We start from the raw sequence: 15,633 nt of genomic DNA, 5'->3' as shown, positions 1-15,633 counted from the left end.
TCTAACTCAAGAATGACCACTAATCATGACAGCTATGTATTGCCTCCACTAACATTGGCAATATGCCTCTGAGTACTAGCTGCTGGGGAATAACAGTAGAAGACACTAACCTCAACCTTTTTGCACTCATAGCTTGCTTGTGGGCTTCCTTGGAGACATCTAGGTGGCCACTGTGGGACGAGAATGTTGGACTAGATGGGCCTATGTTCTGATCTAGAACAACTGTTCCTACGTTCTTAACCAACTTCCTGATAAGCATTATGGATCTTTCAGTATCAATGACATACAACAACTGAACAGGGTCCCCATCAGCAACATTGTCAACATTGCATTCAGAACCAGCCAAAGTTTCTAACGCTTTTCAAAGATCCGGTAAATGATGCATTAAGAGCAATCTATTTGATTGCACCCTATTGTTTTGTAATAATTGATTATGAACAGGGAATTATAAAGCTGCCGTGTTTATTAATGAAGGGGGACTTCTGCAAGAGAGCTTGGTGGGTTTTTGTTTTTTTACTCTGCCTAGTCCTTTCAAAACCTTTTGAAACACTGCCTGCATTTTTATATCTGCCTCTGTAAGAGGCAGAAACTTCTGTGAGCAAAAAGCAATGCTTTGTGCACCACTTGTTGGCAAAAAATAAAAATAAAAAGTGGCATCAAAATGCTGGAATATTCAAAAGAAAACAGATTAAGTTAACCCAAACAGAGTGGGTCCGGTCTATTTAGCTAGAGTTCACTGAGATCAGTGGGGAAGGAGACAGGTTTTGGCCATCACTGTTTCAGTGAACATGACATACAGAGTTAACTGTGTTATTGTTGGTTGTGCTGTTGTGTATAGCAAGGAAGAGGGGGAATGAGAACCTGAGCTACAGGCTGCCTGTTTGATTCATCACCTTCTGATAACTCCAACCTAACCATGAAGCAACAGAAACAATCTTTGAGAGTGTTCATTATTCGGGGAAGAAATATACTGCCTCAGCTGGAGGGGGCGGAAGGATTGATGGACTTGCAGCAGTGGAGGAAACCATGATGTGCTCCTTCTTCACCAAACTGCCTGAGCACAAAAGCCGAATACTGAAAGAAAGAGAGTGACTGTTCCTGTAATACTTTCAAGTAGGCTCTATTGACTCAAGGCCCTGGGAAGTAGATATCACACATTCAGTGTTCTGCAGAATCCTGATTTTCTGAGTTTCCAATGCAAATTAATTTATGAATGTGGCAAACAAAAAAGACACCCAAAATAACAGCACTGGACTTTTTTTTATTAGAAACCAGTGATAGGGAGATGCATTGGGAACTGTGGGAAGAGGGAGGCAGAGAATGAGAAGGTGAGCCTCCATTCACCATTAGCTCTGGCTCTTCCCATTACTGGCTTGTGGCCCCTGAAAGATTACCCCCAAGGGAATGTGGCCCTCAATTGGAAAAACGGTTTCCCCATCTCCACTATAGACCTATTTTCCTTTGTCAGATGTTGGGAGAGTATGCAAGTGTCATGGAGACAGCCTGGTCGATGGGGCCTCTGTGTTTGTGACTGTTGTTTGTTTTCTTACAAAGGTCACAAGCAAAAGCTTGCAAAAACTCCTAAAGGGTATTCTAAATGTTGAAGTTATTAAGCAGTCAGGTACAAATAAAAGGTCCATTGCAGCAGATGGAGGACCTGAGGCACTTGCGTGCCTGTGAAATGTTATTGGCATTTGATGCTGTGATAATTGCTTCATAATGTAAGCAATTTTGTTATGAATGTGAACATGGCAGACGATTCATTCTATAATGTATCATCTCGAGTTCAAGCTTCAGTCCTTTGACTTTTGTAATTTCCCAGAGCGAAATGAATGAAGATTGCAATACGCTTGAACTTAATTTATGCCATCACACGATGCATATTTTAGAAAGTGCGAGTTCATTAAATGGCCGAACTGAACTAAACTCTAGCACTGTGTGTGTGTGTGTGTGTGTGTGTGTGTGTGTACAACTATACACACAACATTAAGGCTGCAAACCTAAACACACTTACTAGGGAGTAAATGGTACAGAAAATAACAGCAAATGCACACACACACACAAACACACACACACCCCAATACAAAGTAGACACTACTGGCAGCAACCTAATCATCTAGCTGCGAAAGCTTGTTGGAAGAAGAATGTCTTCAATTGCTTCTGAAAGGTGCAAATAGCGGGAGCCTGTCATATCTTGACAGGAATGCTATTCCACAGAACAGGAGCAGCCACACTGAAAGCTCAGCTCCAGGTTACTGAGTTCCTTTTTGCTACAGGATAGTGAGTAGGGAATTGCTGTCGCTTGGAGCTGTATCCCTTGTGTTTAAACATCTGATTAAAAACTCACCTTTCCTCTTTCTGTCAGCTCTCGCAACTTTGCCATTCCCTTTTCTTTGGGTCTCTCACCTTGCTTGGAATCTAAGCCAGAGGGCACAGCCTGCGTCTCTCACTTAGTTCTCAGATAAAGAGCCTGGTTTATATCAGTAGTCTAGAAATTACTACCAATAATAGTACCTGTCAGCAGGACTTTCTGGCATCGGCACTGCACATTTTCAGCATACAGCCCCAGAGGATGAACTGCTATATCAGGCATGGTGAACCAGTAGCCTTCCAGATGTTGTGAAACTCCAACTCCCATCAGCTCCAGCCAGCATGGCCGTTGGTCAAGGATGATGGGAGTTGTAGTCTAACACTGAGGCCACAGGTTCCCCAGCCCTGTGCTATATCATAGATGAGGGTGATACTGAAGATGCTTACATTAATGTGATCTTCAAATAGCCTCTTTAGTGAGCATCCTTTACTGCAGAGATGGGCTTTACTGAATGACTGTGTGCATTTATTCCATGGGTGCTGTGTGTTGTCCAACAGAAGTCCTATGTTGGTAGGGAAACAATCTGTGTGGATGCTTATCCACTCATCATGGGAATGTGATCATTTCTTACGTGCAAATAGTTTATTTAACTTTCATTTTCATTGTTTATATGTCATTGTGCTGCGTAGAGGGGCTGAGGGTTGTGAACAATAATGTTTGCTGTACCACTGCAAGCAACAACCCATCAATCACCACTAGACTGTTTGAAAATAAGAGGCAACAGCCAGGCTAACTCCTGAAGTTCTGCACCCTTCACTTGGGACAAAGGTCCCATCTGTCCAATGACTGGGCCTGCCCTTGCCTTAGTTACAGCAAAGAAGGCTGCAATCTATCTGCCCCTATTTATAGCCCAATCTGCAAATATTTTTCATGCAATCTCAGTACCACTCATGGACTCTCTTGCTGTAGCGATTATCACCCCTGTTACCTCATGGCAATTTTGCAGTACTTCAGATGCATTGATTATCACATTAAGCATGGCTTTCCTTATGGGAATGAGCTAAAAATAAGCATTGTGGGTTTTTTTCCCCTCTCCTAAAGTGAATGGAACATTTCCCTGTATACACTACCGGCAGCTTGCGAGGGAGGCTGACTTTTCTGCAGTCATGAAACTTGCCCTTCAGGAGGTCCAATTCATAAAAAAAAAAACCACACACACACACACTCTTCCTTTGCCCTCACTAACTTCATTGAAGGTTTATCTCAAGATGAAGACTAGGCAGGAGGGGATATCTGAGGAAAGAGAAAACTGACTGTGGATTTTAATGAGCATCCAGGAAGAACCTAGAGATAACAGTGGAAGTGAAGCAAAGGAACACAAGAAGCTGCCTTATACCGAATTAGACCATTGTTCCATGTAGCTCAATATTGTCTGCTCCGAATGGCAGTTGCTTCCTTAGATTTCACACGGTGGAAGTGATGCTGTTGAGACTCAGCTTACGTTAGACCCAGAAGCTGAAGACTAAAGGTGGGAAGTGGCTGTCCAAAGTTTCATATAGATGACATTGCGTGGCAAGGTCCCAACCCACCCCCACTCCCCCTGGTAGAATAAAGACACATGATTCAAATATTTAAGGTTAATGGGCTAAAAAAGACCACAACTTTATTGGTTACAGATGATGAGCGGTATTGGCTTAGGCACTGGATCTAACCCACTATATCTGACTCCAGCCCATCTGCAGGGAGTCCAGGAAGGGTTAACCACCAGTAGGGGTAGTCCTGCTGATGCACACCAACTAGGAGCTCCCGCAGGGTCACCGGTAGGGGTCATGCCTTAGGCCCTAAGGTCATGCCATAGGCTTTGGACAGGACCACGCCCCCCAGAATCCTTTATTGGACTACCCTTCAATATGTTGGGCAGGTGATGGTGCTGCCTCCCCTCTTCCATCTACAGAACTATACCAATGCCTAACCGCCAATACCAAGAAAGTTGTGACAATTTGCTACGAGGTAGGCGAAAACCAAGTGGCTGGTGCCAATCTGCCAAGTGGAAAAATTCCTACCAGGCCCCTCAATGGCAGCCAACCAAAGTCCATAGCAAGGTCAAAAGAGATGAAAACCTTAAAGGGTGGGAGGGTGGGAAAACCAGAACAGCTGGAAGCCAGAAAGAGAAAGATCTCCCAGCTGTGTCCTGCCTTTATCGAGCAGGCCACACCCCCAGACCAAGCAGATTGGTCGGCCTGGCCAGTGACACAGCCAGGAATCCCCCCAATCGTGCAGGGCTGGCCACCCACCCCCTGCACATGTGGGGGGGGGTCGCAAGAGCCCGCAACACCACCTCCTCCTTAAGGTGGAAGTGGCCTTCCCAGCACAAGCTGGAGAGGCCAGGGATGGAACATAGGACCTTTGGTGTGCAAGGAAGATGCTCTGCCATTGAGCTATGGTCCAAGAATGACCAAATGCCCCCCTTTTAACTTTGAAGCAATGGGCTTGTACGCCACATGGGTGACAGCTGGGATGAGCACAACCATGAGATGTATAAATAGCCACTGCCACCTTTTGCTGCTTTCCCAAAATAGCAACACTTGGCTGAGAGAAGCAGGAAGAGTGGGACGAAATTGCACATAAACTCGTTTTTAAAAGAATCGCAACACTTTCTCCCCCAGGGGTGCAGGGGGAACAGAGGAAGGTTTGAATATCCTTGCTGCCCCTCCCCCATATTAATAAATCAATGTCATTGTCTGCTTGGAGCCAAATGTGAGCAATAACAGTCTTCCTTTTTTATTTTTTTTTTAAATGTTCTCATTTCAAAACTCAATCTGAGTCACATTGTGATGATTATTAAAGTGTTGGGGGGTTGCATGGAGAAAGGGAGAGGGATTTGGTGGCTCTGAGAGCCAGGCTCAAAAAATGTAGACAAGCAGGACAGGGTGGTAACCATCGCCCAAAATTGATTGCCACAGATACCAGTACTCAAGGTTTGGCGCATGGACTTTGTACACAGAAATGCCAGGTAGACGCCATGACCAGTAGCCGTTCATAGATCTGTGCTCTGTAAATTGGCCTAATACAGGGGTTGCCAATCTTTCTGGCCCATTGGGCTCATTTCAAATTTTGTGCTGTGGGTGCCAGTTACATAAAATGGCTGCTTTGGGGGGGAGGTGGCATAACACAAAACGGTGTGCCTTTGGCACACACAAACTTTCAGGTGCTTCTGGATTTAGCACTCTTTGTATTCAGAAGACCCATTAAATGTTTCTCAGCTGGATCCATGTGTGACATCTTTCTGTTCAGCTAGATCCATGTCTGATATCTTTCACCTTTCATAAGTTGTCCACCTTCAAGCCACTTCTGGGCTCATGCGCTAGGGAAAGCAATGCTGTAAGTGGGCATCAAACACATGTAAGTATTCCTGGAAGGAGGAGGAGTTTGGATTTGATATCCCACTTTATCACTACCCTAAGGAGTCTCAAAGCAGCTAACAATCTCCTTTCCCTTCCTCCCCCAAAACAAACACTCTGTGAGGTGAGTGAGGCTGAGAGACTTCAGAGAAGTGTGACTAGCCCAAGGTCACCCAGCAGCTTCATGTGGAGGAGCGGGAAAGCGAACCCAGTTCACCAGAATACAAGTCCACCGCTCTTAACCACTACACCACACTGGCTCTCATTATGGTACATAATGAGGAATATCCGTAAGAGGTTCCACCTCCTGGATGTCAAACAGTATCCATCCCTGACTCTAATCATTACTGTATATGGAGGGGGGAAGAGAATTAGAGTCCCATTGCTACTTCTCAACACCTGTTCCTCATTTATGGAAACCAGCCCCAAATAAGAGCAAAAATTCTCATCAGCAGTAGGCTAAAAACTGGTAAGGAGGTTCCCCTTACCCCAGGCTGATACCTGAAGTAAAGGTGAAACATTGCACAAAAGGACTTCCCTCTGATACTATCAATTGCAGAGCAGAGCTTCCTTCTGCTCCTGGTTCAGTACCATGGACAAGGCTCCAGAAGCAACTGGCGAAGGACAACTTTGAGCGCAAACTTTAGGAGACAATCATTTGAGAAAATCATAATGAGTTTGTGCATATGGGCATCACTGGTCAGTCTTCTTCTGGGGCCTCATTTTGGGTGTCATCGTTTCCCCATCACCTCTGCCACATTAGAAATACAAGGGATAGGTATCTGAGGCAGGTGGAACCCTTGAATGGCTTGCCAAGGCTGGTTTGCCCGACTCCCATCACTGTAAGTCAGATGGCTGATGGGAGTTGTAGTCCAAAACATCTGAAAAGGCATGTCAATCAGATGGCTGATGGGAGTTGTAGTCCAAAACATCTGGAAGGTTGCTGCCTCTTGGTAGTGAAGACTTCCATTCCAGCACGTTTTACTGAGTTCCAGCTGATATTTATTCAGCTACTGGCTTTCTTGTTTCATTATAGCTTGTGCTAGAGTTTCACTGATATTTTGTTGTTTTTATTGCTATTCTCATGTACCATTATTATCCGATGCCTTGAATATTAGAAAAACATGATGCATGAACTACTATCACTACATACTGGAAAGATCTATCAGGGGCCACCCTTCCAGCATGGTATATAGCAAGGTGTGAGAAATAGCCTTACTAGAAAAACTCACTTATAAGCTAAGAGTAGCAAGAGGACAAAAAAACACACATTTTTTATTTTTTTATTTTTTTGCACTATGGAACGATTTTATTCAGTATGTAAAAGATGACTCTCACAATTTGAGTGCACACCCAGTTTTTCAAAGTATATGGTTGTATCTCTACCTCCCTCCCCACATACTCCCAGTGCACATTGTTGTATGGGTTTGTGGTGTGAGTTTTTGTTTTTGCTTTTATTCTTTATTATCTTGAGAATTGTGCAATTATGCTCCTGACAGTACTCTCTTTCCCTTCCCTCGCCTCCCCCACCCCAGTTTTTATTTCTATTATTATTTCATTGTTTATATTTGCTACATATCTCTGAATGCCATTTTGAAACAAAGTGCCTTCTTAAGATATGTAAACCTGCAAAATTATGTTTGTTTGGTTTTGGGGTTTTCTAAAAAAATTATTTTTATCATTTTATATTCCTGCATTTTTCAAAACCTTAAAAAAAAAAAAAACACCAACCTATTTTCACAAAAGAAAAGCATGAGACAGATGTTGAAAAAGAATCAAGAAAAATGCATTTGATGGGGCAATCCCCATTGCCGTGCAACCGCAAGAACCTATCTTAAGACCTAGTCCACCCTTGTCTATGATGTTTGTTACAGTATGACTGCAATTTCCTAATTTCTGCTTTAAACCTTCTATCTATGTCTATATAGATATGGAAACCAAAGGATAAGGAGCCTGATACATACGGTGGGTGGGGAGGGAGTCAGCAGTTTGCTGAGTGAGCTCAGACACCCCTTAAGAACAGTACAGCATCCCGGCTGCCGGGGGGCAAGTTCATTTTACATCTCTCAAGCTGCCATTTAGCATGTGCCAAAGTCTTCCTCTGCCTAACAATAAGGAAAGGTCAGTCCGATGCAGACAGGTGCAAGAGTCGTGAAGAAGGAATCTGACAATAAAGGTTAGCTAGTTAAATGTCATCACTAAAGGGAAGACAACGCAAGCTGCTGTGAAGACATGAAGAAGTTGATTTATTCTGTGTCTGATGGCTTGGCCACCATTCCAGACCAGGGGTAGCCAATGTGGACCCTCCAGAGGTTTTGGGACTACAACTCCCTCTAACCCTGATCGTTATCTGTACTTGAAGGGGCTAGTGAGAGTTGGGAGTCCAACAACTTCTGTCTCCCTTTGCTGAAATTGTGGAATACCCTCCTCACAGAGGTGTGTCTTGCATCTTCATGGTACATCTTCTGCCATAGATGCTGAGGATAGACCTCTTTACCCTGACCTTTGATGGTTATGGTCTTTTGTTTTGGGAGAACCATCTCTTTTGATGAATCCATACTTCTACACTGGCTGGAATAGTTTTGCTGCTTTTCTTACATGTATCACTGTATGTTGCATTCTTGTATCCCATATGGGGACCTTGTGGTGATAGGTGCATAAGAAGACTTATAAGTAAATTAATAAATAACTTACACCTGAAGGTTACCATGTTGATCACCCTGGTGTAGACTAATTCTGCCTTGTTCTGAGTTGCAAGAATTATCCCAGGTCTCCTGCGAGGATCTCTTTGAACCCAGCCACCTAAAATTGTACCTGGAGCCTTCAGCTTTGAAAATATGTGTCCTGCCATATAACAGACTCCTGCTGTGCCTAAATCTGAGGGATTGTGGGGGCTCAGAGCTCATCTCCTCACCAGCATAAGGTTCATGATTGTGCCAGGTCTAAATCACTGAGCCATACATTCTGTGGCAAAGACTCGAGCCCCCCACCCCCACCCATGCAACAAGGCTGTAGATATTAAAGCTTTATAATGGTTATCATTAGTGCCACAAGCTGAAAGCATTGGCAGATTAATCTGCCAAATAATCTGCAAATTATTTGGGATTGCTCAAATAAAGATGTAATTGTAGATTAAAATCTGCACAGACACAGTTAATTGGCGGTGCTGTCAGCATCCAAGGTTATGTGACATGGGAATCTTGCTGGACCTCTGGCCACAGCAGGCAATGCAGATGTGACAGCCCTATCTAATGTGTGCCAAAGGAGAGAAAAAATAAATTAAAACAGCTTTTCCTTCTGTTCTGTATCCAAAGCCAGGAAAATAGCTTCACACCATGATTTGAGCTGTTGGCCTCCTTTCTTCACAAGATTGGGGGGGGAGGCACCTTCATTAAAAGCTCTACAATATGTAAATTTATTTAAATCTAATAAATAGATGGGTTGGTGGATTCGAGAGCTAGAATGCTGCATTAGATATGTGGTTGTCGCTGCATAGAAGAGACTTGAGTTCTGGTCCCCAGTCAGCCATGCTGGGCTGGAACAGAGGGTTTTGTTCAGATGCCACTGCTCTGGTCCCAAGCCATGAAGGGCTTTCCAAGGTCAAAGCCAGCATCTTTAATGGGGTCCAGACACAGACTGGGAACCATGCTGAGCAGTTCCTGTCAGCAGTCCTGCAGCTGTGTCCTGAACAAACATAGATATGCTAATGAACTGTCTATCGGTATTTATATTAGATTGTAGCATTCCATCAAACTCTTCCAAAATTCCATCACGCTGGCCAAGAAATAGAACCCGTGGGGATATGTAAATAGTGGCTGGTGTGAACCTCATTGTGTTTATCTCAGCTTTCATCTGGGACCCAGTTGAAAGGGGGGGCCACCTGAATTACACGGGGCAGATTTATCTCATCACACACACACACCCCATGGTTTCCTTGTGTACATGTCTTTAAGTACATGTCAGGGATGATGGGTATTGTAGTTCAGAAACATCTGGAGGGCCACATATTCCATACTCAAATAAACGAGAAGCTGTCACTCATTCCTATTGGAACAAGTAAAAGTTAGCATTCAGATGGAGGGTGCAGTTGCCTATCACTACCCCAGCTGAGCTATGACTTACAGAGATGCTGGCATGGTCATCCAGACACTTCAATTATTTCCTAAATTATCTTATACTTTTACTTTCCCCCATGTCTCTCCTTAGGAACACAGGAATGTAGGAATCTGATTTATACCGTTAGACCACTGGCACATCCAGCTCAGTATTGTTTTTACTAGATAGATAGATAGATATAGATAGATAGATAGATAGATAGATGATAGATAGATAGATAGATGATAGATAGATGATAGATAGATAGATAGATAGATAGATAGATAGATAGATAGATAGATAGATGATAGATAGATGATAGATAGATGATAGATAGATGATAGATTATGATAGATAGATAGATGATAGATAGATAGATAGATAGATAGATAGATAGATAGATAGATAGATAGATGATAGAGATAGATAGATGATAGATATAGATAGATAGATATAGATGATACACCCTACATTCATTTTCATAAATGAATGCATAACTTTGTTGTTGTTCCAACATATTGGGGGGGTGCTTTATGGGGGGTCATTCCCCCCCTCTCTCTATCTTATTTTTGCATTGTGCTCCAAAAGGGATGCTCTTCTTGTTTTCTTAAGTGACACTTGCAGCAAAAGGCATGGGGGGGAGCAGCCTTTAAAAATAAATGTTTCCAGTAAATAAATTAATGAAACTCCATTAAATTGTCTTTGGAACCCCTATCCCCTTAAAAATAAAACCCAGGAGCCATGTTCAGGAGTAAGGAGAGAGTGGGAGAGAGAGAAGGGCCTTTGGGCTATGGGATGTCTGCACAGCTAGTAAATTGATATAGTGTGGAGAAGTTCAGAGCATTCCGCTTCTCTCTTCCTAATGACAATGCCACACTGCCTCACCTTCCCTCTCCTACACAGCTCTTAAAGGTACAGGAATGCCACCAAGACTATATCTGCATTCTCTCTCTCTCTCTCTCTCTCTCTCTCTCTCTCTCTCTCTCTCTCTCCCCCCCTCCTAAAGGCGTGGATTGCAGGTGCCATGGCCTACTTGAAACCAGAGAGTTGTTAACCTCACTTTGAACCAGCTTTTATATGACAACATGTCTTCTCTCAGGCAATGTCAGCCTTTAACAAAAGCAAGCTTGCAGTCTGGAGGAAAACATTGAAGAGGCTGTGATTAGGCACACAAAGAGAGGGGTCAGCTGGTACACTAATTGCCCAGGAAGCGGGTTACTAAGCAGCACCTCCTAACCCAGTTGTTATTCCCCGGGGACGCCGCCATCCACTCCCAACCTTTGCAGCCTGCTGTCTGTCTTGCTCAAGACCCAAATCAAAATGTCTTGTTACTACAGACGCAACAGCACCGCCCTTTCTCATCTTATAGCAAAATGGCAAGCAGAGGGTCCAAATACTGTAGCATTTGATAACAGTAAGTTGGTAGTTCATCTCCCCTCCCCACACAGTTCCCCCCCTCCAAAAAAAAACCATGTAGGCTTTCCCAACCAAATTACAGATCAGGAAATGGGTGTTTCCCTGCCTCATCCTCCTTCGCGCAATGAATTTACACAGCCAACAGGCATGCTGGATCCCTAGGTAAAATGTACCTAGGCTACAATCATTCTTCATTCTCACTGTATTTTATCTTTAAATCGGGCCCGGTGTGTGTGTGTGTGTGTGGAATCATTGGAGAGGAACCGCTAGTTACCAAGGAGACTCCTAGATGAATCAGAGAGACTGGCTGGTATCTTCTTTAATTCACGAGACCATAACATTTTAAACGAGAGGAGGAAATACGATGCCAAGTCTGAGAGAGACGAGTTTCCCCTCCTCCCACCATCAGCACCAAGGATAGCTCCTCTCGCTTCGTCTTGCCATGAGAAGGCGTTAGCTGGCGGAATCGAGGAACAGATTACGGCGGAGTGAAGGGGGATTTCTCCGGGTCGCTGCTTGGTTCGGGGAGAGAACAAAAGACAGGAGACCATTCAAGGGCAAAGTGGTCCTTATGGAGCTGGCAGGAGAAACAGCTGAAAAGCCACGTTTCCCACCCAGGAGGGAAGACCAAGGCAGAGAGTCCGGGGAGCCCCAGAGATGCGTTGGTCTCGTCGTCGTTCTGCACCCTCGGCGCTCCTGCGAATAGAGACCCTGCCTTTTCTTCGTGCACTTTTCCACGGCTGGAGAGAGAATGGCGCTACCGGGTTCCTTTAAAATCCTGAGGAAAGACCCTCATCTGTATTCAGCATCGGGAATTCTCGCCAGCCTTTCGGAAGGTGCCGGCCGCCGCTGCTTGAAATCCTGGCAGTGAAACGCTCCTCTCGGTGCCTGACTCGGACACAGTTTCACCAACTGGCAGGTGAAGTGACAAGTTTGGCAAGGGACAGAGGGACTTGGCTTCACCCCAACACCAGCCCCGACATCCCTTGCCTGCCAGAGGGGGTTCCCACCATGTCTATGGAGCGTGTGAAGGGCTGGGGCAGTAGGAGAGATGTAAACACAGCAGGGTGGCGTTTTCAGAAATGTGGCAATAGACTGGGAGCCCCGTCAAACAAAGTTTGGCTGAAAAAAGCTTGGCTTTTATAGACCCTTTCCAGCATCGAGATAGTTTCTCTCTCCCCAGCCCACCCCCCCAATCCCCTTACAAATGGATTGGCGTAGCTCCTTTTAAGAACAATCTTGAACTTTATTTTAATTTTTTTTTCCTCCCTTGCCATTCTCCCCACCCACCCGCTTTCCCGGTTGAGAAACAAATTGTTCATCGGAATGTTGAGAAAAGCACAAAATCATTCTAACCGCTAGAACTGAAGGCTCAGGGAAGGATCCCACATGGAAATCGCTTGGTTTCTCAGCAAAGGTGACAACTACAAAAGTATGTAGATTGAAGGGAGGAAAAATCACTGTGTGTGTCAGAGTCAATTGAAATCTCCATATTTGGAACAGCTGGACCACCGTTGCTAAGGTAACGTTATCAATTAAAGATTTCTTAATACATCAGGACACAGTGAAATGTATCAGTGTGTGTATTTTGTGTGTATGTGCATATATATATATATGATAAATTGAATGCCTTCTAGGAATGGGATGTTATTCAACGATACTGACCTCCCATTATTAGGCGTGTTTTACAATATGGATTTCTAGGACGGGAAGATCTGGTAGGAAAGGCAACTAGAGTGTTAGTTAAGGATTCAAATCAAGGACCTTTTTTCAAGGCAACTATTTTGAAGTGCTTTTGTGACATGTATAATACTCCCTGAAATGAGCTGCCTGTAGCATTTATGATCTGAAACGAAAGGCTAACCAGATTAGAAGGAATAATGTTTCCGTGATGGGCAATGTGAGGCTTATTGCTGGTAGAATAAAGTAGTCTGGTTTTTATCATCTTGGTCTGCAAATTTGGGTAAGAGGAAGGTTGGAATTGGTGATAGTTAAAAACAGCATTAGAATGTTGAAAATCCATGAAGAAAATGTGAAACCTTTACTGCACACCAAGGGAAAGCACAATAAAATTCCTAGCAGTAGCCGAAAGCTGATCACTAATTCCCTGTTGTTTTCTTTTCTTTTAAATGATATATTATACCTGCTTTTAGAGAAAGACTGCAAGTTCAGTCCATGACATTACAGTTCATCATCTAAGGCATTTCTTATTTACCTTCTGGCTAAGGGGACATGAACTTAGAATATACTGGCAAATATGTCTGGTCTCCCGAGTTTGACAATATCCTAAGTTTTTGCTGCCAGACTTTTTCAAAGACTTGCTTGTTTTCTTTTCACTTGATGACAGTGTGTTTCAAATATATACTTACCAGCACTTAACTCTCATGTAGGGTCAGCAGTGCTTTGATGTGATAAGCAACATCCCACCTTAAGCAGGTTTACTCAGAAGTAATTTCCCTTGAATTCAGTGGCACTCACAGCCTAATCCAACGCATGCTTGGAAGTGAGTCACTTATTCCATTGTGAGCAAGGTTGGGGTTGTAGGCTATCTTTGAGTAGCATGCAATTTCTCCTGGCTAGCAAAAGTTAATTTAATGCTTGCTCCGAACCCCCCTGCCCTGGAGACTGGTTGTGTGGTGCACAGGCATCAACAAGAAATGTCACCAATCTCACTGTGTTTTAGCTGTGACTTTCTTTCTTTTTTGCCATGTGAGGATATTGAAACATTTCAGGGGTGAGTGGTTTGTTTGACATGGAAAATCAGCTGAAGTATGGAATACTTTTGTGTTTTGCCCCAAGGTCATCTAGAAAGGCAGAGAAGTTGGTTTCAGGTGAAGCCTTGGCCTCTAGCTTAGAGTGGAAGATTGAGAGGCCCACTAAACTCATTTCGTCTTCTGACCTTTGCCAAGTTTACAGCAGTCTAAAAGTGGCAGTGGAAGTTAGGGAAAGTTGAGCACCGAGAAGCCAAATGCTTAGACTATGTTGTACATGCGCCTGAGTTAATGAGAATTGAGTGTGAGTACTAATACAGGAGAAACCAGTTGCCCATTTAACAAACTTCTAAGGTGGGGGGGGGACTCTGTTTACAGGTTTTGTTTATCCTTCACTGTACCTCAACCTATCATTTCTGTCTACTTCAGGCATCTGACAAAGTTGTTTGTTGCCTACAAATTCCACACCGAAACAAGTTGATTAGCTTTTGTGGTTAGTCATGAAGCATCATTTGTTTGATATACTGATTCTGAAAATTTCTCTCCTTTCAGCCTGATCTATAAAGTGTGGCATCACATTTGTGTTTGTTACAGAAAACAAATGTTCAGATTTCCTCCCCGCCCCCTTTAATATATATTCTGAACTTAGGGGAGATGGACTCCTTTCTCTGCATTTTTCCCTCCACTAACTTTGGTGTCAGTATAGAAACTTCCTTAACTCCCCGTCCCCAATGAGCCCCCTGGTCTGAAAGACGATATGCGCTGCTGTCTCTGCTATGCACGACAACAGCTATGGCAGGGGGATCTCTTGGGATTCATCTGACATGTTAAACTGCTGGGTTTGGATGGTTTTGCTTGGCAACTGACCCAATGTGAAAATCTTCTGAAGACCAATCAAGAGGCAAGGTCATTCTGTGAGCCATGCAGTTGCTGCATGCTGCGCTGCCTAGCTGAAGACTGGCACGTGGGTCCGGGTTCACTCATTTGAGAGGCAGCATTATCAGCTTCTAGAGTGGAGGAGAGAGCATGCCCATTTGGGAACTGGCTTTCCTGGGTGATACGAGTGGTCCTTCAATGGACTCTGGTGGGAACCCATTCCCAGCCTTGCTCCGATGCCAGAACATATTCCACTCAAGGAAGGCGCAACCAAGGAAAGGGGGAGATCACCAAGAAGACCCAACTTGCCTGGCCCTTCCAAACACTGGTAAATATCTCTCTCTCCCTCCCCTGCTTCCTCCCTCTTTCTATCCCTTGAGCCTATGCTAGCTTTTAAAAATATCTCCCTAAAATTGGACATCCCTCTTCAGGACCATTGAGAGCCTCTACGCTGCTCCACGGGAGAGTGCACATTTTCACAAATGATGCTAAGAAGCTTTTGCACGGGGAAGTTTTACGTTGACTATAAATTCTAGCCAAATGTAGGTTCTACGCCGAAGTCTGGAAGATAGGAAAGATTGTGCCAATACCAACTGAAGCATCATTTGTAAAAATGGCCTGCGCACTACATCCTTGTGCAGCTCCTTTTTTTTCAGACTGATGTGTTGTCTTGATAGTCTAAGTAAAATGGTGGTGGTGTGAATATTTTTGGAATAATGAAGAATTTTCCAGTGAGGGACACTTGAGTCTTGAGATGGCGGAGAAAGCAGAGAATGGAATGCGGGTTTTCCTGTTTCACCAATTTTGGCATAATTTGCCCACC

The 15,633-nt window shown here is 44.0% G+C and overlaps 1 protein-coding gene across 7 annotated transcripts in view; it reads left to right on the top strand.

Annotated features, from left to right (window-relative positions):
• The window catches only part of KCNMB2 (potassium calcium-activated channel subfamily M regulatory beta subunit 2), a 318,635-nt gene that overhangs the window by 202,565 nt on the left and 100,437 nt on the right, over window positions 1-15,633 (top strand). The window contains exon 1 of one of the 7 annotated variants that reach the window (XM_081911381.1): window positions 11,364-12,745. The exons of 4 other annotated variants lie outside the window; for them this stretch is intronic. Coding sequence is in view for 1 of the 3 variants with exons in the window: in XM_081911378.1 (XP_081767504.1) it covers window positions 15,047-15,138 (92 nt within the window). In the remaining 2 variants the exon portion in view is untranslated. Of the gene's footprint in view, window positions 1-11,363; window positions 12,746-14,826; window positions 15,139-15,633 lie in introns of those variants that run through there. 2 more of the 7 variants (XM_081911384.1, XM_081911378.1) reach the window with 2 other exon arrangements.

Source organism: Podarcis melisellensis (assembly GCF_964234715.1).
Source record: "Podarcis melisellensis genome assembly, chromosome: 5".
NCBI classification, from domain to species: domain Eukaryota; kingdom Metazoa; phylum Chordata; class Lepidosauria; order Squamata; family Lacertidae; genus Podarcis; species Podarcis melisellensis.
This window is presented reverse-complemented; position numbering and strand designations above follow the sequence as displayed.